Here is a 27,492-nt window from a genome sequence, read left to right on the forward strand (position 1 = left end):
GGGTTTTTTTCAGTCTTTTTTTCCATTATAACAGTATCAAAATCATTCATGCATTAGCATATAAAAAATTTAGGACTGGTCCGTTTTGCGTTTCTTCTTCTTTTTGCGATTTTTCTTTGGGCCGCTTACTGAATCCTGACTGATACATTCAGATTTCCTTTTGGAGTGGACAATCTCATTCCTCTCACTCCGTCCATCGGAGGCATTTACTTGTACATCTGCTGGTTTTAGCGCTTTAGAGGTGCAGGCTATTCTGCAAATATAAAACAAGATAGTAAAAGGATTATTCCAACATATGAAGCTTACATTATTATAACTACATATGGGTTTTTACATCATTGTTATTCCTTATGTACAAACACAACATGGCTTACTCTGAAAAGTATACAGTCATATGAAAAAGTTTGGGCACCCCTATTAATGTTATCCTTTTTTCTTTATAACAATTTGGGTTTTTGCAACAGCTATTTCTGTTTCATATATCTAATAACTGATGGACTGAGTAATATTTCTGGATTGAAATGAGGTTTATTGTACTAACAGAAAACGTGCAATCCGCATTTAAACAAAATTTGACCGGTGCAAAAGTATGGGCACCCTTATCAATTTCTTGATTTGAACACTCCTAACTACTTTTTACTGACTTACTAAAGCACTAAATTGGTTTTGTAACCTCATTGAGTTTTGAACTTCATAGGCAGGTGTATCCAATCATGAGAAAAGGTATTTAAGGTGGCCACTTGCAAGTTGTTCTCCTATTTGAATCTCCTATAAAGAGTGGCATCATGGGCTCCTGAAAACAACTCTCAAATGATCTGAAAACAAAGATTATTCAACATAGTTGTTCAGGGGAAGGATACAAAAAGTTGTCTCAGAGATTTAAACTGTCAGTTTCCACTGTGAGGAAGATAGTAAGGAAATTGAAGAACACAAGTACAGTTCTTGTTACGCCCAGAAGTGGCAGGCCAAGAAAAATATCAGGCAGAGAAGAAGAATGGTGAGAACAGTCAAGGACAATCCACAGACCACCTCCAAAGACCTGCAGCATCATCTTGCTGCAGATGGTGTCAATGTGCATTGGTCAACAATACAGCGCACGTTGCACAAGGAGAAGCTGTATGGGAGAGTGATGCGAAAGAAGCCGTTTCTGCAAGCACGCCACAAACAGTCGCCTAAGGTATGCAAAAGCACATTTGGACAAGCCAGTTACATTTTGGAAGAAGGTCCTGTGGACTGATGAAACAAAGATTGAGTTGCTTGGGCATACAAAAAGGCGTTATGCATGGAGGCAAAAAAACATGGCATTCTAAGAAAAGCACTTGCTACCCACAGTAAAATTTGGTGGAGGTTCCATCATGCTTTGGGGCTTCGTGGCCAATGCCGACACCGGGAATTTTGTTACAGTTGAGGGTCGCATGAATTCAACTCAGTATCAGCAGATTCTTAACAATAATGTGCAAGAATCAGTGACGAAGTTGAAGTTACGCAGGGGATGGATATTTCAGCAAGACAATGATCCAAAACACCTCTCCAAATCTACTCAGGCATTCATGCAGAGGAACAATTACAATGTGTTCTGGAATGGCCATCCCAGTCCCCAGACCTGAATATCATTGAACATCTGTGGGATGATTTGAAGCGTGCTGTCCATGCTCGGCGACCATCAAACTTAACTGAACTGGAACTGTTTTGTAAACAGGAATGGTCAAATATACCTTCATCCAGGAACTCATTAAAAGCTACAGGAAGGATGGTTGATATACTGCAGTTGGAGGGTATTCTAAGTGTGTACTAAATGGGATGTATTACTGGGGAGGAGTGTTGCTGCCGGGGAAGGGGGCGGGAGGGGGAGGGAAAGGGGTAATAGATACGATAAACTTAATTTGGATGCCAATTTGTTATACTGTTTGTATGTATTCTGTTTTAATAAAAAAGTATTTGATTAAAAAAAAAAAAAGCTACAGGAAGCGACTAGAGGCTGTTATTTTTGCAAAAGGAGGATCTACAAAATATTAATGTCACTTTTATGTTGAGGTGCCCATACTTTTGCACCGGTCAAATTTTGTTTAAATGCGGATTGCACATTTTCTGTTAGTACAATAAACCTCATTTCAATCCAGAAATATTACTCAGTCCATCAGTTATTAGATATATGAAACTGAAATAGCTGTTGCAAAAATCCAAATTGTTATGAAGAAAAAAGGTTAAACATTAATAGGGGTGCCCAAACTTTTTCATATGAGTGTAGATCTTTTAAGAATGTCAGCGAATAGATCCAGCTCCACCTGAGCCGGACTCCCAAGGAGGTAAACGTTAGCAGCCACCAGAGGTGGAATACATTTTTTTTTTTTCGCACGGATTTCTGTAAGTTACAGATAGAATATTGGCAGACACATTTTTTCTGTATGATCATCATGACAGACCTGATGAGATGGCAGGAGGCAACACTGAAGATTACTATGCACTCACTTTGTTGCACCAATACTCTTCCTCGGATCCAAGGTTACAAATACAAATGCCTCACTATTAAAACGGATATCAACATTTATAGCAATTGTCACAATGTAAACATTTTATTGTACCTTTTTTCTTCTGGGCTCCTGCGCTGAAATAGCGCTACAAAGAATCCATTTGTAAGTGTATCTGCCAAAGAGGCCCGCAGACAGCACTCTGATCCCGGGAACGTGCTCAGCCCACGCACTGGCCATGAAGGAAGAACATGAACCAATCTGTAAGAGAAAAGGATAGGATACCATAAGATCTCAGCAGCATAATATTCACTGTATATCAGAGACAATACACATACAGTATATCACAAAAGTTAGTACACCCCTCACTTTTTTGTAAATATTTTATTACATCTTTTCATGAGACAACACGGTAGATATTACACTTTGATATAATGTGAAGTAGTGAGTGTACAGCTTGTATAACAGTGTAAATTTGGTGCCCTATAAATAACTCATCATACAGCCATTAATGTCAAAACAAATAACAAAAGTGAGAACACCTCTAAGTGAAAATTACTAAATTGTGTCCAATGTTAATGTTTTGTGTGGCCACCATTATTTTCAAGCACTGCCTTAACTCTTTTGGGCATGGAGTTCCCTAGAGCTTCACAGGAGCCACTCGATCCTCTTTCATCCTCCATGATGACATCACAGAGCTGGTGGATGTTAGAGATCTTAAACTCCTCCACCTTACGTTTGAGGATGCCAAACAGATGCTTAATAGGGTTTAGGTCTGGAGACATGCTTGCAACGTCCAGCACCTTTACCCTCAGTTTTGTTTAGCAAGGCAGTGGTTGTATTGGGAGTGTTTTCTTTATCGTTCCTATGGGAGACCCAGACATTGGGTGTATAGCTTCTGCCTCCGGAGGACACACAAAGTACTACACTAAAAAGTGTAGCTCCTCCCTCTGAGCATATACACCCCCTGGATAACCAGATCTAGCCAGTTCATTGCTTTGTGTTCAGGAGGCATACATCCACACATGCATTCTCATCTGATTTTTTCATTTTTGGAAAGATTTTGAAGAAAAGCGCGTCCAAGTCTGGACCCCCGGCATGTCCCTTCTCACCCCACTGTGTCGGCGGTGTTGTTAAGGTTGATTCCAAGGCTGGAGCCTTACATGCCGCGCTCCTTCACCATGCCTCGGGCTCTGGCTTGAAGTGGGAGCCAGCACGGTTCTCCATGCTTTGCAGGAGACCGGTCTCCATCCGCAGCCCTTCAGGATCCTGCTGGACGGAGCACTCATCCCCAGGGACATAGCTTGCTGAGACGCAGGGCCAAGTACCTGAGACGTTTATGTTCTGGGGGTCCCTGTACTTTTATTATGTGGGGAGAGTGTGCTGAGTGTTTTTTGTGACATTTCCGGCGGGTTCTCTGGCTGTCGCCTGAGAACCGCGCCGATGGTGCCTGCGCGCCGGCCGCATCGCTCAAATTTAGGCCCCGGCTTCGCCGGAGGCCTACTTTCGGTTTCACTGCCCTCGCATGTCATTCATGCAGAGGGACAGTGTGGCTCCGCCCAGCGGCCGTTCTGCACAGGGGAGAGACACTCCTCACTGAGTACATGTCTCCTCCCCTGTAAGTCTCTTTGGCCCTCCAGATCCCGCTCTCAGGGTTGGCCCCGCCCCCTCTCCTCGCTCCGGCGCCATTTTATCAGCGTTTTCTCTGCAATCAGCACTGGCTGCAGCATCCCTGCTGAGGTGCTTGGGGGTCCGGGCTTTGAGATCTGGAGGGCACACAACACCACTCCAGCAGTCTGATAAGCCACAACCTCTAGTTGTGGGTCTCCGTATATACTCTCTGGGGGTCACTCTGGCAAGAGCCCCCACTTCAGCAGCATGTCTCACACGAGGAGCAAGGCTCCAAAGCTATATTCAGTATGCACTGCATGTAAGCTCGTGCTGCATGAACCGAGCACATATCCACATTGTGATGTCTGCTCTGCCCTGACAATGCCTCAGCCTGGAATCGCCCCCCCAGTGGTCTCTCCGGCTGCTCCGGCTCCTGTGGCTGAACCCCCGGCTTGGGTAGAATCCTTATCTAGGTCTATCTCCCAGTCTTTTGCCGACTCCATGGGACAGCTGTCCAGGACTTTGCTGAACATGCATCAGCCCCCTTCACAGGGTGCCTCTGCTGCTAGGGCTCTCTCAGCGGAGCTCACAGAGGATTCATCATCTGGTCCCAGACCCCGTCCTCCTAAAAGGAAACGCAGGGTCCCCTCTCCTTCCTTGTCCCGCGGCTCTGATTCAAGAGCTGACTCACAGGCGAGGAGGATGCCTTTACTGGGGGCTCGGAGGCTACCTCCATGTGCCCCATTGATCTGTCCGAAAGTGACTCAGATGTTAGTGATTTGATTGCGTCCATTAATTCTGTACTGGATCTCAATCCGCCAGTATCAGAGGAGCAACCCTCTCTGGCAGAAAAGCACCAGTTTACCTTGCCTAAGAGGACAAGGAGTGTGTTCTTTTGTTCAAATCAAAGTTTATTAGAATAGAAGAAGATAATCAAACAATTGCACAGCGTGCAGGCAGAGGGTATATATCCAAGCTAGCTGCTAAAAACACAACAGTTCTTTGACTACACCTTCGCCACTGGCGACCAAAAATAACAAGTACAATTCGTATGTGTTTGAAATAGGAAGAACAAGTTGAAAAAAAAGAGATAAAGAAGAAGAGGAGGTGGAAGAAGAATTTAGAGACAGTAAAGACAACAGAAACGTGGGAAAGTAAGATGAAAGGGGAAGGGTACAAAGAGTTCCCACCCGAGTGGACGCGCCCTAAGGAGTGTGTTCTTTAACCACTCCAGTTTTCAGGCCACTGTGACCAAGCCTAGGGCCTGTCCTGACAAACGCTTCCCAAAGCGTGGTTCTGATGACCGTTTTCCCTTTCCACCTGAGGTGGTCAAGGAGTGGGCTCATTCACCAAAGGTAGACCCTCCGGTGTCTAGACTCTCAGCCCGGATCGTTGTATCAGTGGCTGATGGCACCTCTCTTAAGGATTCCACTGACCGCCAGGTTGACCTTCTGGCCAAATCTGTATATGAGGCGGCAGGGGCCTCGTTCTCCCCATCTTTTGCAGCAGTGTGGGCTCTCAAACCCATCTCTGCTTCTCTAGAGGAGATGCATTCCCTCACCAGGGAATCTATGCCGAAATGGTTGCCTTAACTTCCCAAGCTTCAGGTTTTTCATCCTATGCCATGTCTGCCATGCTGGAGGCTTCTCACCGCACTGCGGTGGCTTCGGCTAATTCCCTCGCTATCCGCAGGATCTTGTGGCTTCGAGAGTGGAAGGCAGATGCTTCTTCAAAGAAGTACCTTGCTGGGCTCCCTTTTGCTGGATCCAGGCTATTCGGTGAACAACTGGATGAAATTATTAAGGAAGCTACTGGCGGGAAGAGTACTTCCATGCCACAAACTAAAACCAGGAAACCTGCCCAGGGTAGGAACCAGTCGAGGTTTCGTTCCTCTTGTTCCTCCAACTGGTCATCCTCTAAGCCCTCGGCCTCGTCCACTAACTCAGCCAAGGACCAAAAATCCAACTGGCGCACAAAGGCACGTCCACAGAAGACCGCAGGAGCTGCTGCCACTAAGGCAGCCTCCTCTTGACTATCTGGCCGCGCCAGCAACGTCCTTAGTCGGTGGCAGGCTCTCCCACTTTGGCGACGTGTGGTTTTAACACGTCTCCAATCAGTGGGTGCGGGATATCATCTCCCACGGCTACAGGATAGAATTCTCTTCCAGCCCGCCAAACAGATTTTTTCTGTCAACTCCCCCCTGCTCCAAGGCCGCCGCCTTCTCACAGGCCGTGGCATCCTTGCAGGCCAACAGAGTAATTGTACCGGTTCCCGCCCGGGAACGGTTCAGAGGTTTCTACTCAAATCTCTTCCTAGTCCCCAAAAAGGACGGTTCCTTCCGGCCCATCCTGGATCTCAAGCTTCTCAACAAGCATGTTCAGGTGCGGCATTTTCGCATGGAGTCTCTGCGATCAGTCATTGCCTCAATGACCCAAGGAGATTTCCTGGCATCCATCGACATCAGAGATGCCTATCTGCATGTGCCAATTGCAGTTTCACACCAGCGTTGGCTACATTTTGCAATCGGAGAGGAACATTTCCAATTCGTGGCTCTCCCCTTCGGGTTAGCCACGGCCCCTCGAGTATTCACCAAGGTCATGGCAGCAGTGGTTGCGGTTCTGCACCTCCAGGGGTTGGCAGTGATTCCTTACCTGGACGACCTTCTAATCAAGGCTTCATCCAGCGCAGACTGTCAGCGGAGTGTCTCGCTCACTCTCGCCACTCTAGCCCAATTTGGGTGGCTTGTCAATCTGCCCAAATCCACTCTGACTCCGACCCAGAGGCTCACGTACCTAGGGATGCAGTTCGAGACTCTGCCGGCACTTGTGAAGCTGCCCTTAGTCAAACAGCAGTCCCTCCATCTGGCGGTGCGCTCTCTGCTGAGGCCCCGCCGTCATTCCATCAGGCACCTAATGTAGGTGCTGGGTCAGATGATGGCGTCAATGGAGGCTGTTCCCTTTGCCCAGTTCCATCTGCGTCCTCTGCAGCTGGACATTCTCCGCTGTTGGGACAAGCGGACTTCCTCCTTGCACAGGCTAGTGGCTCTGTCGCCACAGACCAGGAGCTCCCTTCAGTGGTGGCTTCGGCCCCTCCCTCTGTCTCAGGGGCGCTCTTTCCTGGCCCCGTCCTGGGTGATCCTCACCACGGATGCCAGTCTATCCGGCTGGGGAGCGGTATGTCTCCACCACCGAGCGCAGGGCACTTGGACTCCGTCCGAGTCAGCCCTCTCGATCAATGTGCTGGAAACCAGAGCTGTGCTTCTAGCTCTCCTAGCCTTTCACCACCTGTTGGCGGGCAAGCACATCCGAGTCCAGTCAGACAACGCGACAGCGGTTGCCTACATCAATCACCAAGGCGGGACACGCAGCCGCCTGGCAATGTTGGAGGTTCAACGCAGCCTTCAATGGACGGAGGACTCCAAGTCCACCATATCCACAGTCCACATCCCAGGCGCGGAAAACTGGGAAGCAGATTATCTCAGCCGTCAAACCGTGGACAGTGGCAAGTGGTCCCTGCATCCGGCAGTGTTTCAGTCAATCTGCCGCAAGTGGGGCACTCCGGAAGTGGATCTAATGGCATCCCGGCACAACAACAAGGTTCCGGTTTACGTGGCTCGCTCCCACGATCCTCAGGCCTTTGCAGCGGACGCTCTGGTTCAAGATTGGGCAAGAGAGCTAGAGGGGGAAACACGTAGGACAGACGAAACTGGGACCAGAGTTCTGCGCAAGATCAGAATGGAGGGCCGTCGGGTCATCCTCATTGCTGCGGACTGGCCCAGGCGAGCTTGGTACCCAGACCTGCTCCATCTGTCCGTAGAGGTGCCGTGGCATCTTCCGGACCGTCCAGACCTTCTCTCACAAGGTCCGTTTTGCCGCCAGAATTCTGCGGCTCTCAGATTGACGGCGTGGCTCTTGAGTCCTGGATCTTGACGGCTTCTGGTATTCCTCCTGAAGTCATCTCCACTATGACTCGGGCTCGGAAGTCTTCCTCGGCCAAAATCTATCACAGGACCTGGAGAATTCTCCTGTCCTGGTGTCGCTCTTCCGGCCATGCTCCTTGGCCTTTTTCCTTGCCGACCCTTCTGTCCTTTCTACAGTCCGGTCTGCAGCTAGGACTATCCCTCAATTCCCTCAAGGGACAAGTCTCGGCTCTGTCAGTGCTGTTCCAGCGGCGTATCGCCCGGCTGGCTCAGGTCCGCACCTTCATGCAGGGCGCGTCTCACATCATTCCGCCTTACCGGCGGCCCTTGGATCCCTGGGACCTCAATTTGGTCCTCACGGCCTTGCAGAAACCCCCCTTTGAGCCTCTTAGGGAGGTTTCTTTGTTTCGTCTTTCACAGAAAGTGGTCTTTCTAGTGGCCATAACTTCCCTCAGGAGAGTCTCTGATTTGGCTGCGCTCTCTTCGGAGTCACCTTTTTTGGTTTTTCATCAAGACAAGGTGGTTCTCCGTCCGACTCCGGATTTTCTCCCTAAGGTGGTTTCTCCTTTCCACCTTAACCAGGACATTTCCCTGCCTTCCTTTTGTCCGGCTCCTGTTCATCGCTTTGAAAAAGCATTGCATACTCTGGATCTGGTGCGGGCGCTCTGGATCTATATGTCTCGCACCGCTGTTCTTAGGCGGTGCACCTCTCTTTTTGTGCTAACCACAAGTCGGCGTAAGGGCCTCTCGGCTTCTAAGCCGACCTTAGCTCGTTGGATTAGGTCGGCCATTTCCGATGCCTACCAGTGTACTCAGGTGCCTCCCCCGCCGGGGATCAAGACACACTCGACCAGAGCTGTCGGTGCCTCTTGGGCTTTCAGGCACCAGGCTACGGCTCAGCAAGTCTCTTAGGCTGCCACTTGGACTAGCCTGCATACCTTTTCAAACCACTACCAAGTGCATGCTCATGCTTCGGCAGATGCGAGCTTGGGCAGACGCATCCTTCAGGCGGCTGTCGCCCATTTGTGAAGTTAGGCTCTGCCTACTTCTCAGTTTTTCTGTTTATTCCCACCCATGGACTGCTTTGAGACGTCCCAATGTCTGGGTCTCCCATAGGAACGATAAAGAAAAAGAGAATTTTGTTTACTTACCGTAAATTCTTTTTCTTACAGTTCCGTATTGGGAGACCCAGCTCCCTCCCTGTTGCCTGTTGGCAGTTTCTTGTTCCGCGTGTTATCACGGGCTGTTGTCGTGGACAGAGTCTCCGGTTGTTCCGGTTCTTGCTCTTTCTTTACTTGTGGGTGGCTATTCTCCTTCAGCTTTTGCACTAAACTGGCTAGATCTGGTTATCCAGGGGGTGTATATGCTCAGAGGGAGGAGCTACACTTTTTAGTGTAGTACTTTGTGTGTCCTTCGGAGGCAGAAGCTATACACCCAATGTCTGGGTCTCCCAATACGGAACTATAAGAAAAAGAATTTACGGTAAGTAAACAAAATTCTCTTTTTTGGAGTTATGTTGGAATTCTGCCCTGCAGCCCAGTTTACAAAAGGGAAGAGGGATCATCCTCTGCTTCAGTATTGCACAGTACATGTTGGGATTCATGGTTCCATCAATGAACTGTAGCTCCTCACAGCTGGCAGCACTCATGCAGCCCTAAACCATAACACTCCTACCACCATGCTTGACTGTAGGCAAGACACACTTGTCTTTGTACTCCTCACTTGGTTGCCACCACGTAAGCTTGACACCATCTAAACTTAATAAATTTGGTCTGATGAGACGAAGATAAAAGGACATGCTTCCAGTAATCCAGGTCCTTAGTCTGCTTGTCTTCAACAAACTTTGTGTCCGTGCTTTCTTGAGCATTATGCAGACCAATTTGATGCAGTGTGTAACTTATGGTCTAAGCACTGACGGGCTGACCCCCACCCCTTTAACCTCAGAATCAATGCTGGCAGTACTCATACTTCTATTTTGAAAAGACAACCTCTGGATATGACACTGTGCACTCCACTTCTTTGGTCTACCATGGCGAGGCCTGTTCTGTGCGGAACCTGTCTTGTTAAACCCTTGTATGGTCTTGGCTACTGTACTGCAGCTCAGATTCAAGTTGTTGGTAACCATCTTATAGCCTCGGCCATCTTTATGTAGAGCAACAATCTTTTTTATCAGATCCTCAAAGTATTCTTTGTCATGAGGTGCCATGTTGAACTTCCAGTGACCAGTATGAGACAGTGTGAGCGATAAAACCAAATGTAACACCCCTGCTTCCCATTCACACCTAAGATCTTGTAACATTAATGAGTCACATAACATCGGGGAGGGGAAATGGCTAATTGGACCCAATTTTGCTATTTTCATTTAGGGGTGTAGTCACCTTTATTGAAAGAGGTTTAGACATTAATGGCTATGTGTTGAGTTATTTAGAGGGCACACCAAATTCACATTGTTTTACAAGCTGTACACCGACTACACTGTATCAAAGTGCAATATATACAGTGTTGTCCCATGAAAAGATAATAAAATATTTAATAAAAAAAAGTGAGGGGTGTACTCACTTGTGATATACGGTATAACGTACCTAAAGTCTGGGTGCTGCTCCAGAATATCCTTTACCACATCCTCATTTTCCTGCTGGTGTATGGAGCAGGTAGAGTAGACGACGTACTGCGCAGAAGGGAACTTCAGGGCATGGGACAGGGCTCGCCTTTGGAAAGCCGATAGGGCCTGCAGCCTCTCTTCCTGTTCAGTCCCTGCCTCATCTGTGAGGACTCTCATCCGATCTGGCATGCCTGAGAAATGGAAGAGTCTGTTAGGTTATGTGTGGCAAAAAGTTTTTTAGGAGTTTTTGGAGGGCAAGCTGAGCGGAAACTCAACAAATCTTCCTCCAAAATCTCAAAAACTTTCAGTCGCTGCTAAATTTCTGCTTAGAAAACTCAGCACCAGACTGTGTACACATCGCCTTAGCAAGGATCCCAAGGAAAACAACGGTCTAAAAATGAGACACGTAAGGCTGTGTGCACACAGAGTTACTTTGGAGTGGATTCTCTGCAAAATACTGTACTGCTTCAAAAACAATTGGAAAAACAACTCCTTTATGTGGAAAAATCGACTTTCATATGAGAAGCTTTTCAAGCTTTTAACTTTTCTGAAAAAATATTGAAAAGCGCTAGTTGTAAAAACAAAAGTGCATGTCACTTATGAAGCTGAAACATTAAAAACCTTCCCAAACTAGGAGGTATTGTCCAAGTTCCGCAGCTATACATACAGTTAGGTCCAGAAATATTTGGACAGTGACACAATTTTCACGAGTTGGGCTCTGCATGCCACCACATTGGATTTTAAATGAAATCTCTACAACAGAATTCAAGTGCAGATTGTAACGTTTAATTTGAAGGTTTGAACAAAAGAAGGGAATTTTGTTTACTTACCGTAAATTCCTTTTCTTCTAGCTCTAATTGGGAGACCCAGACAATTGGGTGTATAGCTACTGCCTCCGGAGGCCACACAAAGTATTACACTTAAAAGTGTAAGGCCCCTCCCCTACTGCCTATACACCCCCCGTGGGATCACGGGCTCCTCAGTTTTAGTGCAAAAGCAAGAAGGAGGAAAGCCAATAAACTGGTTTAAGCAAATTCAATCCGAAGGAATATCGGAGAACTGAAACCATTCAACCTGAACAACATGTGTATACAAAAAAACAGGGGCGGGTGCTGGGTCTCCCAATTAGAGCTAGAAGAAAAGGAATTTACGGTAAGTAAACAAAATTCCCTTCTTCTTTGTCGCTCTATTGGGAGACCCAGACAATTGGGATGTCCAAAAGCAATCCCTGGGTGGGTAAAATAATACCTCATGATAGGGCCGTAAAAACGACCCTTTTCTACAGGTGGGCAATCGCCGCCTGAAGGACTTGTCTACCTAGGCTGGCGTCCGCCGAAGCATAGGTATGCACCTGATAATGCTTGGTAAAAGTGTGCAGACTCGACCAGGTAGCCGCCTGGCACACCTGCTGAGCCATAGCCTGGTGCCGTAATGCCCAGGACGCACCCACGGCTCTGGTAGAATGAGCTCTCAGCCCTGAGGGAACCGGAAGCCCCGCAGAACTGTAGGCTTCAAGAATTGGTTCCTTGATCCACCGAGCCAAGGTTGACTTGGAAGCCTGCGATCCTTTACGCTGGCCAGCGACAAGGACAAAGAGTGCATCCGAGCGGCACAGAGGAGCCGTGCGGGAAATGTAGATTCTAAGTGCTCTCACCAGATCCAACAAATGCAAATCCTTTTCACATTGATGAACTGGACGAGGACACAAAGAAGGTAAGGAGATATCCTGATTGAGATGAAAGGGGGATACCACCTTAGGGAGAAACTCCGGAATCGGGCGCAGAACCACCTTATCCTGGTGAAACACCAGGAAGGGAGATTTGCATGACAGCGCTGCTAGCTCGGACACTCTCCGAAGAGACGTGACCGCTACTAGAAAGGCCACTTTCTGAGAAAGGCGAGACAGGGAAACATCCCTCATAGGCTCGAAAGGCGGCTTCTGAAGAGCAATTAGAACCCTGTTCAGATCCCAGGGCTCTAACGGTCGCTTGTAAGGAGGGACGATATGACAAACCCCTTGCAGGAACGTGCGTACCTGAGGAAGTCGTGCTAGGCGCTTCTGAAAAAATACAGAAAGCGCCGAAACTTGTCCCTTAAGGGAGCCGAGCGACAGACCTTTTTCCAACCCGGATTGCAGGAAGGAAAGAAAAGTAGGCAATGCAAATGGCCAGGGGGAAACTTCCTGAGCAGAACACCAAGCTAAGAATATCTTCCACGTCCTGTGGTAGATCTTGGCAGAGGTTAGTTTCCTAGCCTGTCTCATGGTGGCAATGACCTCTTGAGATAAACCTGAAGACGCTAGGATCCAGGACTCAATGGCCACACAGTCAGGCTCAGGGCCGTAGAATTCTGATGGAAAAACGGCCCTTGAGACAGCAAGTCTGGCCGGTCTGGTAGTGCCCACGGTTGTCCTACCGTGAGATGCCACAGATCCGGGTACCACGACCTCCTTGGCCAGTCTGGAGCGACGAGGATGGCGTGGCGGCAGTCGGACCTGATCTTGCGTAGCACTCTGGGCAACAGCGCCAGAGGTGGGAACACATAAGGCAGCCGAAACTGCGACCAATCTTGAACTAAGGCGTCCGCCGCCAGAGCTCTGAGATCGTGAGACCGTGCCATGAAGGCCGGGACCTTGTTGTTGTGCCGGGACGCCATTAGGTCGACGTCCGGCATCCCCCAGCGGCGACAGATTTCCTGAAACACGTCCGGGTGAAGAGACCATTCCCCTGCGTCCATACCCTGGCGACTGAGGAAGTCTGCTTCCCAGTTTTCTACGCCCGGGATGTGAACTGCGGATATGGTGGATGCCGTGTCTTCCACCCACGTCAGAATCCGCCGGACTTCCTGGAAGGCTTGGCGACTGCGTGTCCCTCCTTGGTGGTTGATGTATGCCACCGCTGTGGAGTTGTCCGACTGAATTCGGATCTGCTTGCCTTCCAGCCACTGCTGGAAGGCTTGTAGGGCAAGATACACTGCTCTGATTTCCAGAACATTGATCTGAAGTGAGGACTCTTGCTGAGTCCACGTACCCTGAGCCCTGTGGTGGAGAAAAACTGCTCCCCACCCTGATAGACTCGCGTCCGTTGTGACCACCGCCCAGGATGGGGGTAGGAAAGACTTTCCTATTGACAATGAGGTGGGAAGAAGCCACCACTGAAGAGAATCCTTGGCCGCCTGAGAAAGGGAGACGTTCCTGTCTAGGGACGTCGGCTTCCCGTCCCATTGGCGGAGAATGTCCCATTGTAGTGGACGCAGATGAAACTGCGCGAAAGGGACTGCCTCCATTGCTGCTACCATCTTCCCCAAGAAGTGCATGAGGCGTCTCAAGGGGTGCGACTGGCCCTGAAGGAGAGATTGCACCCCTGTCTGTAGTGAACGCTGTTTGTCCAGCGGAAGCATCACTATCGCTGAGAGAGTATGAAACTCCATGCCAAGGTATGTTATCGATTGGGTCGGGGGGAGATTTGACTTTGAAAAGTTGATGATCCACCCGAAACTCTGGAGTGTCTCCAGCGCAACGTTCAGGCTGTGTTGGCATGCCTCTTGAGAGGGTGCCTTGACAAGTAGATCGTCCAAGTAAGGGATCACGGAGTGACCCTGAGAGTGCAGGACTGCTACTACTGCTGCCATGACCTTGGTGAAGACCCTTGGGGCTGTCGCCAGACCGAAAGGCAGGGCTACGAACTGAAGGTGTTCGTCTCCTATAACGAAGCGTAGAAAACGCTGGTGCTCTGGAGCAATCGGCACGTGGAGATAAGCATCTTTGATGTCTATTGATGCTAGGAAATCTCCTTGAGACATTGAGGCGATGACGGAACGGAGGGATTCCATCCGGAACCGCCTGGTTTTCACATGCTTGTTGAGCAGTTTTAGGTCCAGAACAGGACGGAAAGACCCGTCCTTTTTTGGCACCACAAACAAATTGGAGTAAAAACCGTGACCTTGCTCCTGAAGAGGAACAGGGATCACCACTCCTTCTGCCTTTAAAGAGCACACCGCCTGCAGAAGAGCATCGGCTCGGTCGGGAGGCGGAGAAGTTCTGAAGAATCGAGTTGGAGGACGAGAACTGAACTCTATCCTGTACCCGTGAGACAGAATGTCTCTCACCCAACGGTCTTTGACCTGTGGCAGCCAAATGTCGCCAAAGCGGGAGAGCCTGCCACCGACCGAGGATGCGGAGAGAGGAGGCCGAAAGTCATGAGGAAGCCGCTTTGGTAGCGGTTCCACCGGCTGCTTTCTTCGGGCGTGACCGAGCCCGCCAAGAATCTGAGGTCCTCTGATCCTTCTGAGTCCTTTTGGACGAGGAGAATTGGGACCTGCCCGAGCCTCGAAAGGACCGGAACCTCGACTGTCCCCTCCTCTGTTGGGGTTTATTTGGTCTGGGCTGAGGTAAGGATGAATCCTTACCCTTGGACTGTTTAATGATTTCATCCAATCTCTCAAACAGTCTGTCACCAGAAAATGGCAAACTGGTTAAGCACTTCTTGGAAGCAGAATCTGCCTTCCATTCCCTTAACCACAAGGCTCTGCGTAAAACCACGGAGTTGGCGGACGCCACTGCCGTACGGCTCGTAGAGTCCAGGACAGCATTAATAGCGTAAGACGCAAATGCAGACATTTGAGAGGTTAAGGACGCTACTTGCAGAACAGATGTACGTGTGACAGTGTCAACCTGCGCAAGACCAGCTGAAATAGCTTGGAGTGCCCATACAGCTGCGAATGCTGGAGCAAACGACGCGCCGATAGCTTCATAGATGGATTTCAACCAGAGTTCCATCTGTCTATCAGTGGCATCTTTAAGTGAAGCCCCATCTTCCACTGCAACTATGGATCTAGCCGCAAGCCTGGAGATTGGGGGATCCACCTTTGGACACTGGGTCCAGCTCTTGACCACATCAGGGGGAAAGGGATAACGTGTATCCTTAAGACGTTTGGAGAAACGCTTATCCGGATAAGCGTGGTGTTTCTGGACTGACTCTCTAAAGTCAGAGTGGTCCAGAAAAGTACTCAATTTACGCTTGGGATACCTGAAATGGAATTTCTCCTGCTGTGAAGCTGACTCCTCCACTGGAGGAGCTGGGGGAGAAATATCCAACATTTTATTGATGGACGCTATGAGATCATTCACTATTGCGTCCCCCTCAGGTGTATCCAGATTAAGAGCGGTCTCAGGATCAGAATCCTGATCAGCTACCTCTGCCTCATCATATAGAGAGTCCTCTTGCTGGGACCCTGACCAGTGTGATGAAGTCGAGGGTCGCTCATAGCGAGCTCGCTTAGGCTGTCTGGGACTGTCGTCCGTGTCAGAGCCATCACCCCGGGATGCATGGGACCCCCCCCGGAGCACGGATTTGTTCCAAATGAGGGGGGCCAGGGAGCATTGAATCAACAGTGCCCATGGTCTGAGTTACCGGTCTGGACTGCAAAGTCTCAAGGATTTTAGTCATAGTCACCGACAATCTATCAGCAAAAACTGCAAACTCCGTCCCTGTCACCTGGACAGTGTTCACAGGTGGTTCTCCTTGGGCCACCTCTAGCAGAGGCCCCGGCTGAGCAAGTGCCACAGGGGCCGAACATTGCACACAATGGGGGGTCAGTGGCACCAGCCGGTAGAACAGCCGCACATGCGGTACAGGTAGCATAGAAAGCCTGTGCCTTGGCCCCCTTGCTTTTTGCGGACGACATGTTGTCTAGCAATCTAGGAGGGTATATAGCCAAGAATAGCGACCGTACAGTGCAATGTATAGAATACAAGCATAAAGTACAAATGAACACTTCGGCACAAGTGGGGTCAGCACCCGAGGTGCCGCTTACCGCCCGCTCCAAGCGGGTGTGTGGTCGCCAGAATCCCGTGTCTGGGTCTCCCAGAGCTTGTCTCCCTTCTCCACTGAGACTGCAAACAGGAATGGCTGCCAGCGTCCTGTGAAGAGGGGCGGGCCGTGGGCGTGCCCCAGACAAAGTGCGGGAAACTGGCGTCCCACTGTGCCCAGTGAGGGGGGTTGGAGTATGCTAAGCAGACTCCAGCCCTCGGCGCTGACGTTCTGAACAGCGTCCCGCCCTTCCCCTGACTGGCAGGCCTGGGGGCGGGAACGAAACGGAACTAGGCCGCAAAAGCCGGGAACTCGATTTATAAGCGCGGCCGCCGTATAAGCGCGTCCAGCGCGGAAGTCCCCGGCGCACCACAAGTCCCAGCCGCGCCGCAGCGCTGCCGCCGTAAAAACCGCCATCAGCGGCCGGCGCGGCAGTTCCTAATACATAAACTCACTCAGCAAAGCTGCAGTGAGTATAGCACAAGCGCGCCGCGCTGCTGCCCCCGGCGCACTAACACACCCAGCAATGCTGGTGTGTGTGTGCGCGATTTGTACGGGGACACAGAGTACCTTAATGTAGCAGGGCCATGTCCCTGACGATACTCAGCTCCATGTCCAGCAGATTCCCAGGGCTGTGGACGGAGCACGGTCTCCTGTGCCTGGAGACCGATAGGATCCCACTTCACCCAGAGCCCTAAGGGGATGGGGAAGGAAAGCAGCATGTGGGCTCCAGCCTCCGTACCCGCAATGGGTACCTCAACCTTAACAAACACCTCCGACAAAAGTGGGGTGAGAAGGGAGCATGCTGGGGGCCCTAGTATGGGCCCTCTTTTCTTCCATCCGACAAAGTCAGCAGCTGCTGCTGACTAAACAGTGGAGCTATGCGTGGATGTTAGCCTCCTTCGCACAAAGCATGAAAACTGAGGAGCCCGTGATCCCACGGGGGGTGTATAGGCAGTAGGGGAGGGGCCTTACACTTTTAAGTGTAATACTTTGTGTGGCCTCCGGAGGCAGTAGCTATACACCCAATTGTCTGGGTCTCCCAATAGAGCGACAAAGAAATATCTGATAGAAATTGTAGGAATTGTACACATTTCTTTACAAACACTCCACATTTTAGGAGGTCAAAAGTAATTGGACAAATAAACCAAACCCAAAACAAAATATTTTTATTTTCAATATTTTGTTGCGAATCCTTTGGAGGCAATCACTGCCTTAAGTCTGGAATCCATGGACATCACCAAACGCTGGGTTTCCTCCTCCTTAATGCTTTGCCAGGCCTTTACAGCCGCAGCCTTCAGGTCTTGCTTGTTTGTGGGTCTTTCCGTCTTAAGTCTGGATTTGAGCAAGTGAAATGCATGCTCAATTGGGTTAAGATCTGGTGATTGACTTGGCCATTGCAGAATGTTCCACTTTTTTGAACTCATTAACTCCTGGGTAGCTTTGGCTGTATGCTTAGGGTCATTGTCCATCTGTACTATGAAGCGCCGTCCGATCAACTTTGCGGCATTTGGCTGAATCTGGGCTGAAAGTATATCCCGGTACACTTCAGAATTCATCCGGCTATTCTTGTCTGCTGTTATGTCATTAATAAACACAAGTGACCCAGTGCCATTGAAAGCCATGCATGCCCATGCCATCACGTTGCCTCCACCATGTTTTACAGAGGATGTGGTGTGCCTTGGATCATGTGCCGTTCCCTTTCTTCTCCAAACTTTTTCTTCCCATCATTCTGGTACAGGTTGATCTTTGTCTCATCTGTCCATAGAATACTTTTCCAGAACTGAGCTGGCTTCATGAGGTGTTTTTCAGCAAATTTAACTCTGGCCTGCCTATTTTTGGAATTGATGAATGGTTTGCATCTAGATGTGAACCCTTTGTATTTACTTTCATGGAGTCTTCTCTTTACTGTTGACTTAGAGACAGATACACCTACTTCACTGAGAGTGTTCTGGACTTCAGTTGATGTTGTGAACGGGTACTTCTTCACCAAAGAAAGTATGCGGCGATCATCCACCACTGTTGTCATCTGTGGACGCCCAGGCCTTTTTGAGTTCCCAAGCTCACCAGTCAATTCCTTTTTTCTCAGAATGTACCCGACTGTTGATGTTGCTACTCCAAGCATGTCTGCTCTCTCTCTGATGGATTTTTTCTTTTTTTTCAGCCTCAGGATGTTCTGCTTCACCTCAATTGAGAGTTCCTTAGACCGCATGTTGTCTGGTCACAGCAACAGCTTCCAAATGCAAAACCACACACCTGTAATCAACCCCAGACCTTTTAACTACGTCATTGATTACAAGTTAACGAGGGAGACGCCTTCAGAGTTAATTGCAGCCCTTAGAGTCCCTTGTCCAATTACTTTTGGTCCCTTGAAAAAGAGGAGGCTATGCATTACAGAGCTATGATTCCTAAACCCTTTCTCCGATTTGGATGTGTAAACTCTCATATTGCAGCTGGGAATGTGCACTTTCAGCCCATATTATATATATATATAATTGTATTTCTGAACATGTTTTTGTAAACAGCTAAAATAACAAAACTTGTGTCACTGTCCAAATATTTCTGGACCTAACTGTAGCTTAGCTGCGGCATTCCATCAAAATATCTGCGGTAAACCTGCGGACATTCATGCGACTTACCTGTGGAAGTCCCGGCCTCCATCTCCATAGTGGAGGGCCGGAATTTCTGCAGGAATTTCCGCAGGAATAATTGACATGCAGTTGTGCGGCTGCGGCCCATCCGCAGCCGCACATACCGCAGCATGGACACAGCACTCCCCAAATCCCATAGGATAACATGGGGAGTGTCCGTACTTGCTGAAACCTGCGGATTTATCTAGAAAATCCAGATAAATCCGCAGGTTTTTCGCAGCAAAATCCGCAGGTACAAGGTCCCGTGGGCACAAGGCCTTAGGCTGTGTGCCCTCGATCAGTGTTTGCAGCGTTTTGGATGTAGCGTGTTTTCGCTGCGTCCAAAACGCTGCATTGTACAGTACAAGCACAGTGGATGATTTCTAGAAATCCCGTGCCCACTGTGCTTGTTTTTTACACAGCAAACACTGACCTGCGGTGTGTCTTTCTGTCAAGTAAAAGAATGTTGTTAATTAATTTAGAGAGGGAAAACAATGCAAGCCATTATCCAGTCTAAAAATGGCCATTTAAAATTACTGTAGTGTTTTGTTTTTTTTAAAACACACATAATATTATATTATTATTATTATTATTATTAATAATAAAAAAAAAAAAAGATTATTTTTTCTATTGATGGATGAATCCTTTTGCACCAGAGCCTGGTTTTCACCTTCCTGGCCAGGCCAAATTTTACAGTCATGACAATTGTCACTTTGTGGTAATGACTCTGGAACAGCTCAACATCTCCCAGTCATTCGGAGTATTTTTTCGTGACATGTTGTACTTCAGGTTAGTTCTAAATTTTGATCAATATGATTTGTGTTTGTGAAAAAAAAACAACTTAATATATTTTTTTTAATTTTGCAATTTTTGAACTTTGATGCTCTTAAACCAGAGTTATATCACAGAAAATCGTAATAAGTAACTAATGATGGGCGAGCATTAAAATGCTCGGGTGCTTGTTACTCGAGTAGAGCAATTTGTAATGCGTCTGTGCTGCACAAAGCCCAGCAAAAGCCACAGTCAGGAATAGGTTAAAACTGGTATGAATAAATTATCACCCACTATAGGTCCTGAATAGAGATGAATGAACCTGAAGTTCAATGTTCAGTGCGAACTCAGATTTTTCCAAGAAAAAGTTTGGGTTCAGAGTTCGGGTGCTTTACGCATGCAAAGCATTCTCTCTGGCATCGCTGTGCTCGGGTACACTCGGTGCTCGGTCCGGTGGGAGCTGCTTGTAGTGTTCAATCGGCTCGAACTGGGAGTAACAACAGCGTGATCGGATGTAGTGTGCACCCAATTAAAAGAAAAGAAAAAAAAAAGGGGGGGGGGGGAGGGGGAGGGAGCCCCGCCTTCCCTAACAAGGAAGTGATCTGTTTATGGCTAGCTGCATGTGGGCGGAGACCCGAACTGCCCAATTACTGACTACAAATGAAGTTCAGGTCCAAAGCCGAACTTTAAGAAAGTTCAGCTGGACCAGCAGAACCCGAACTTCCACGGGTCCGCTCATTTCTAGTCCCGAATTAACAAACAATGAAAGCATTATCTGAGCGCCTGAACAGGATGTTAAACCACCACATGAGTACAATTATTATGTTACTTACCTCGTCTCAGAATTGGCTACCAATATTGGACTAGTGGGATCTGACCCTTGTTCATCAGCTACTTAAAGGGACAGCGGCCTTCCAATAAACACTGTGGTCTCTTCATTGTTTGCACTGGTCTGTACACCAGTACATTGTACTGTGGCTGCCGATTGGCTGCAGTGGTCACACGACAAGGTCATATGACCGCTGGAAGTCACAGCACTGACATCGTAAGAATGGCGCTGGTCCTAGAGGTGAAGATGTGGTTTTCTTTATTTTATATGGGGTTCTTTAGCAATGAAGAGGGGGCTGTGTAGTAATGGATAGCCCCAGGACAACCCCACTGATGGCCTGAATACATAGTTACAAACAGATTCTGTTGCCTCCCATTTGTAGCCTTTTGTAGAAAAGTCAGTAATTACCTGATCCGCTACATGATGGATCCACCAAGATGTGGCTGACTTTGTGATATTTTGGGTCACTCGGATTGACTGTGAGGAAGTCCAGGTTGGCCAGTTCTTGACACGTGACTCCAGCACGCAGCAGCAGTGTACTCATGGTTGCCAAACGTTTTGTGTCCAGATCAAAGGCAAAAACTTTTCTGGAAATATTAAAAAGGTATTAAAGAGCTCTAATATTATTTATGACCTCAAAATCATGTACTAAGCTGCTTATCAATGGTCTACTGCACTGGATGGAAGGGGTCTCACCATACTGCCCACTAAGACATATAATGCACATATCACTTTCACAGATTTGGCTTACCCCTTATTCTGTAATATGGCAGCCAGCTGGCTTGTTTTATTTCCAGGGGCAGCACAAGCATCAATGACAAAGGCCCCCACCGGAGGGTCCAGAAGTAATGCTGGGAGACAACTCGCCTGTGGAAGCAATGTTATCAGTAATGTGCCTGGAGTGGATGACAAGTCTTTCTTTTGTGGAAATATTGGGATATGCTCACCTTATCCTGCAATATAAGATGTCCAGATGTGTATAAGGAGTCCTTGTGAAAATCTGTGCTGGGTGGAAAAACTAGCAGGTTGGGGACATGGAGATCCTGGAGGAACAACTTCCCAGATTTCTGCCCAAAGTCTATCAGCTCTTGGATACTGCAAAGGAAAATATCAATATATAATATCACCGTAAACTTCCATAGCTCTGGCCTATTCAAGGACGGAAAGTCTCTGTATTAGCACAAGTGGCCATTGAAATGTGAAGAAGAAGGAATACCAGAACTTCAGTCATAGGCTGCACTTTCTGTTTCTACCTGCAGTTACAGCCCTGGCACTTACCCAAGAAAGCGCCAATGAGACGGTTAATGCTACACAATCACTGATATTAATACCATGTTGGCTACTTACCTGCGGGCTTTGCCAAAGTAGGTATAACCTTGACGCTTGAAGTAAGTGATGACATCATCCATGGAGGTCTTCAGTGTGTTGACACGGACATAACGTGGCAAAACGGGGCCTATGAGAGAAATGATTAGCTAGCACAACAGTGTCTTTTGATAAAAGTCTGCAGTCACTCAATGAGTCTGCAGACTTCTGAATCGTTACAGTGCGCATGGCACAGTGTCAGGATTCTCCAGCGATGCTGGCAAGAGCGGGCGGTCATGCGACCTCAAGTAGGCGATTTAAATACATGTGGTCACGTGCTGAATAGATGTGCTAGGCCTCCCTCAATACAAGTGAAGTAATCGAGACTGCACATGTCTAGTTGGAATGTGGCTGGAAGTATACAGACTACATACTTGTTCGCACCGTTAAAGGGAACCTGTCATTTGCAACATGCTCCCAGAACCACGAGCAGTTCTGGGTGCATATTAGTAATCCCTGCCTAACTGTCCCTGTATACACTAGCATAGATAAAGAGATCTTTAGAAAAAGTATTTCTAAAGATTCCATATGATATGCAAATGAGGCCAGCGACTAGTCACAACAGCGTTACTTCCCCTGGCTAGTCAGCCCCCTTAGCATGTAAGCATGCCCCGATTGGCGTGCTAACATGCTAATGACTCTGCAGCGTCAGAGGATGGTCTGCTGCCATCGCATCCAAGTTTTGGATTTCAGCTCAGTGCGCATGATCCCGGACTTTCGGTCATGCGCACTATGAAGCTGGGTGTACGAGTCCTGGCTTCAAACCCATATGGTGCGCATAACCGGAAGTCCGGGATCATGCACACTGAGACAAAATCCAGGATTGGGATGCGATGGCAGCAGAGAGGTGAGCATGACCATCCTCTGATGCTGCGCATTCATTAGCATGTTAGCACCCAGAACTGCTCGTGGTTCTGGGTGCATATTGCACCTGACAGGTTCCCTTTAGCACCGGAGAATCCTGATAGCGTGCGGTGTGAAGACTAAGGATTCAGAAATCTGCAGTCACTATCTTTTATCAAAAGACGGGACAACCTCTTTAACGGCTCCGCGCCTTTTGGGTGAAAGGATTCTCTACATACCCTGAGATGAGCCACCCATAGATGTCACCAAGTCCTGGTTGCTGCTGACCTTTCTCTTGACTTTTAGTTTTGCAAGCTCGGCATGAAGTCTTGCTCGATGTGCTAGAATTGTTGATTTCCATCGGCCTCCACACTGAAGTCCTTTCCCAAAAAGCAAATCATAAACTAGCACCTGAGATGGAAGGAAAAAAAAGCCATTGACCACATATTTGATTCAATATACATACACTGTGAGCCCGGTCTATTTGCTCTATTAGCACATGTATTCATCATACAGCAGGGGCCAGTAGTAGTCATAGTAAAGAGCGTCTAGAAGAGCAGCTCCCGCTCCAGAACACGCTGGATTGCAGTCTGTTTATTGCAATGGTCGACATGAGAAGGCACATTTATGCTACAGCTGCTTGGTTAGTAGCTTTACCAAACCCATAGTAAATAGTGGATCAGCAGCAGTACCTTAGTTTTCCTTCATGATATAAAGTAAATATGGTTTAGGAGACAGAATGCTGAAGACCATGGTTGTAATTCAATTATTCTATTGATGGATGAATCCATGCGCCAATCCTAAAATTTCCATCCTGGTGGCATATACAGTGTGGAAAAAAGTATTTAGTCAGCCACCAATTGTGCAAGTTCTTCCACTTATAAAGATGAGACGCCTGTAGCTGACCACAACTATCAGAGAAAAATGAGAAAACAAATCCAGAAAATCACCTTGTCTGATTTGGCAATTTTTTTTTGCAAATTATGGTGGAAAATAAGTATTTGGTCAATACAAAAGTTCATCTCAATATTTTGTTATATAGCCTTTGTTGGCAATGACAGAGGTCAGACGTTTTCTGTAAGTCTTCATAAGGTTGGCACACACTGTTGGTGGTATGTTGGCCCATTCCTCCATGCAGATCTCCTCTAGAGCAGTGATGTTTTGGGCCTGTCGCTGGGCAACACAGACTTTCAACTCTCTCCAAAAATTTTCTATGGGGTTGAGATCTGGAGACTGGCTAGGCCACTCCAGGACCTTCATATGCTTCTTACGAAGCCACTCCTTCATTGCTCTGGCGGTGTGCTTGGGATTATTATCGTGCTTAAAGATCCAGCCACTTTCATCTTCAATGCCCTTGCTGATGAAAGGATATTTGCATTCAAAATATCACAATACATGGGCCCGATTCATTATTTCATGTACACGGATTAGTCATCCTGGTCCCTTTGCAGAGAAACAGCTCCAAAGCATGATGTTGCCACCCCCATGCTGTTTTACAGTAGGTATGGTGTTTTTTGGATGCAACTAAGCATTCTGTCTCCTCCAAATGCGACGAGTTGTGTTTCTTTCAAAGAGTCCTACTTTGGTTTCATCAGACCATATGACATTCTCCCAATACTCTTCTGGATAATCCAAATGCTCTCTAGCAAACTTCAGACAGGCCCGGACATGTATTGACTTAAGCAGGGGAACAAGTCTGGCACTGCAGGATCTGAGTCCCTGGTGGCGTAGTGTGTTACTGATGGTAGCCTTTGTTATGGTGGTCTCAGCTCTGTGCAGGTCATTCACTAGGTCCCTCCGTGTGGTTCTGGGATTTTTGCTCACCATTCTTGTGATCATTTTGACCCCACGGGGTGAAATCTTGCGTGGAGCCCTAGATCGAGGGAGATGATCAGTGGTCTTGTAGGTCATTCATTTTCTTCTTATTATAGCTCCCATAGTTGATTTCATCACACCAAGCTGCTTGCCTATTGCAGATTCAGTCTTCCCAGCCTGGGGCAGGGCTACAATTTTGTTTCTGGTGTCCTTCGACAGCTCTTTGGTCTTCATTATAGTGGAGTTTGGAGTGTGACTGTTTGAGGTTGTGGACAGGTGACTTTTATACTGATAACAAGTTCAAACAGGTATCATTACTACAGGTAATGAGTGGAGGACAGAGGAGCCTCTAAAAGAAGAAGTTACAGGTCTGTGAGAGCCAGAAATCTTGCATGTTTTTAGATGACTAAATACTTATTTTCCACCATAATTTGTAAAAAAAAAAAATCTTGCCAAATCAGATAAGGTAATTTTCTAGATGTTTTCTTATTTTGTCTCTCATAGTTGTGGTCTATCTATGATGTCAATTACAGGCGTCTCATCTTTATAAGTGGGAGAACTTGCACAATTGGTGGCTGACTAAATACTTCCCCCCCCCGCCCCACTGTAACACTTTCACATAGGGCACTCATACGACCTTGAGTCGCTCTGTAGCCCAAGACTGAAGTTTTATTTTAAACTTACTTTAGCCAAGTTTATCGGCAACTTCTTTGGTCCACGAAGAAGTTCTGAACTTGTGATGATCTCGTCAATAACGGAGGCGTAGCGCAGCGTCTCGCAGAGCAGGGCGTACAGCTGGCGCACATTCTAGGGTGAAGAAAAAAACATTATTGCTGAGGAGCCGACAACAGAAAATAAAGGACGTTTGTATTGTACATATATTACATAAAGCAATAAAGAATCACTTTAGTCTTTTGGAAGAATCAAGAGTACTTTTTTTTCTTGTTAAAGGGGTTGTCCACTACTTTGACATTGATTGCCTATCCTTAGGATAGGTCATCAATGTCCGATCAGCCAAGGTCTGACACTCTGCACCCCCACCAATCAGCTATTCTCGGTCCCGGAGGCAGCAGCCAGAAATGCTCAGTTCCGGCACTGCTCTGTCTTCTGATAGCAGTTAGGTACTGCACATCCGCCTCCTATTGATTTGAATAGGTGGATGTGCAGTGCCCGGCTGAGGCCGCTATCAGACGGAGCTGCGCCAGAACGGAGCATTTCCTGCTGCTGCCGCTGGTACCTTGAGTAGCTGATTGGTGGGGGTTTCAGACCTGGCCAATCAGACATTGATGACCCATCCAAAGGATAGGCCATGAATGTCAAAGTAGTGGACAACCCCTTTAACTCCTAATGTACTGCTCACACAAGCAATTGAATGATTACGGGTTCAAGTCCCCTAATGGGACTAAGAAATACATAGATTTAAAAACAAAAACATCAGCCAGTCCCATATACCGTGAAACGGAACATAACCCTAAGGCCTTGTGCACACACTGCGGTTTTTTGTGCAGTTGTCACAAATCTGCATGCCTATCCTGATGACAGCAAAGTCAATGAGAAGCCTGAAGTAGCCATCAGAGTGGCGGAGCAGGTAGCAAGGAATAATTAACTTTATGATACAAACTACAGCACCAATTCTGCTACCACCATCGTTTCCACAATACAAAACAGCCCCAAATATGAGAATCCCAGACTCCCATGATCTGCTATTCCGATGGAATACCCCTTTAAGCATACAGAACTTTTCCTGCCCAGTAGCCACAAGTCACACATTCACGATCGCAGACCTATGCGGCTTTCTATGGACTGTCAGCCGCTCCCAGCCCTCCGGTGCTCCGCCTGTACCTTGAAGCCACTGTCGTACACGAGGGTCTTCACTGCCCCCTCTCTTCGCTGTAGTTTCTCGAGGATCCCGGCCGCAGTTTGGTACAGCGCCATGTCCGCTCCTCCGGCCGGCACCACGTGTGACGTCTGCGCTTCCTGCTGCCGTACAGTGTGCACGCTTTACGACTCCCAACAGAGCCTCGCTTGACGGCTACAGCCGCAGTCGCCGTGAGCTGTGCACTGTGTGAAGCAACTGAGGCTGTGCAGAGCCTGATGGTGGCTGTATGTAACCTACATATAACCTGACACATGCCCTCCACTATGTCAGTATGAGCAGGTGGTTTACTGCTAACACATGACACAATTCCTCTGCACACACCAGTGCAGCCAGTTACAGACTGGGATGGCTGCAGCAGTTACATTACCTTGTTTCTGTGACGGGATCAGGGGAGTCACATTTCTGTGCAGATTTTAGCTGCCAAAAAAAAGTGCAGTGGAAATTAGAGCCCCCAGGAAACCTGTGCATGTGAGCCCTAAATCATGGAAGGGTTAATCATTAGGTGTAATCTATTGGTGATGACCTTTGAGCGCCTTATGGTAAGAGGATTAGGCTGCTTTCACACATCTGGTTTTTGCTGTGCGGCACAATCCGGCTCTTTTCAGAAAAGCAACCGTTTTTTCCGCATAGACTTTCATTAGTGCCGGATTGTGCTGCATGGGTTTGCGTTCGGTCCGGTTTTTGCCAGATGCGGTATATTTAGCCCATGCAGCGGCCGGATGGAACGTTGCCTGGCACGTTTTTTTTGTCCGGCAAAAAAAACTGCATCGCGCCGTATCCGGACAATGCGGCGCTTTTTCCAATGCATGCCTATGGATGCCGGATGCGGCAAAAACCGCATCCGGCCGCCGCATGCACTTTTTTGCACTGCGCATGCTCAGTAGCATGCCGCAACTGGCAAAAACCGGACGGGCCGCATGGAAAAACTTATGCAAAGGATGCAGTTTTTT

At 48.0% G+C, this 27,492-nt stretch overlaps 1 protein-coding gene across 1 annotated transcript; it reads right to left on the reverse strand.

Moving 5' to 3' along the window:
- NSUN5 (NOP2/Sun RNA methyltransferase 5) lies at window positions 1–26,635 on the reverse strand. Its single transcript, XM_075335358.1, has 10 exons — window positions 26,506–26,635; window positions 25,348–25,470; window positions 23,088–23,259; window positions 21,988–22,096; window positions 21,588–21,735; window positions 21,392–21,507; window positions 21,049–21,227; window positions 10,581–10,791; window positions 2,583–2,729; window positions 1–253 (listed from the first exon to the last, which is right to left on the reverse strand). Exons 1-10 carry the CDS (start codon window positions 26,596–26,598, stop codon window positions 70–72), a joined length of 1,482 nt encoding a protein of 493 aa, XP_075191473.1. The 5' UTR covers window positions 26,599–26,635; the 3' UTR covers window positions 1–69.
- Window positions 26,636–27,492: the final 857 nt, after the last annotated feature.

The sequence above is a fragment of the Anomaloglossus baeobatrachus genome, chromosome 2 (assembly GCF_048569485.1).
Source record: "Anomaloglossus baeobatrachus isolate aAnoBae1 chromosome 2, aAnoBae1.hap1, whole genome shotgun sequence".
Classification (NCBI taxonomy): Eukaryota; Metazoa; Chordata; class Amphibia; order Anura; family Aromobatidae; genus Anomaloglossus; species Anomaloglossus baeobatrachus.

Bases quoted from the DNA above. Each gene is read 5' to 3' on its own strand.
- NSUN5 (XM_075335358.1), bottom strand. From the start codon at position 26,598: ATGGCGCTGTACCAAACTGCGGCCGGGATCCTCGAGAAACTACAGCGA. The intron at 23,260-25,347 runs GTAAGTTTAAAA...CTTCCATCTCAG, and splicing joins TGCCGATAAACTTGGCTAAA to GTGCTAGTTTATGATTTGCT. The intron at 22,097-23,087 runs GTATGTAGAGAA...TTTCTCTCATAG, and splicing joins TATGGGTGGCTCATCTCAGG to GCCCCGTTTTGCCACGTTAT.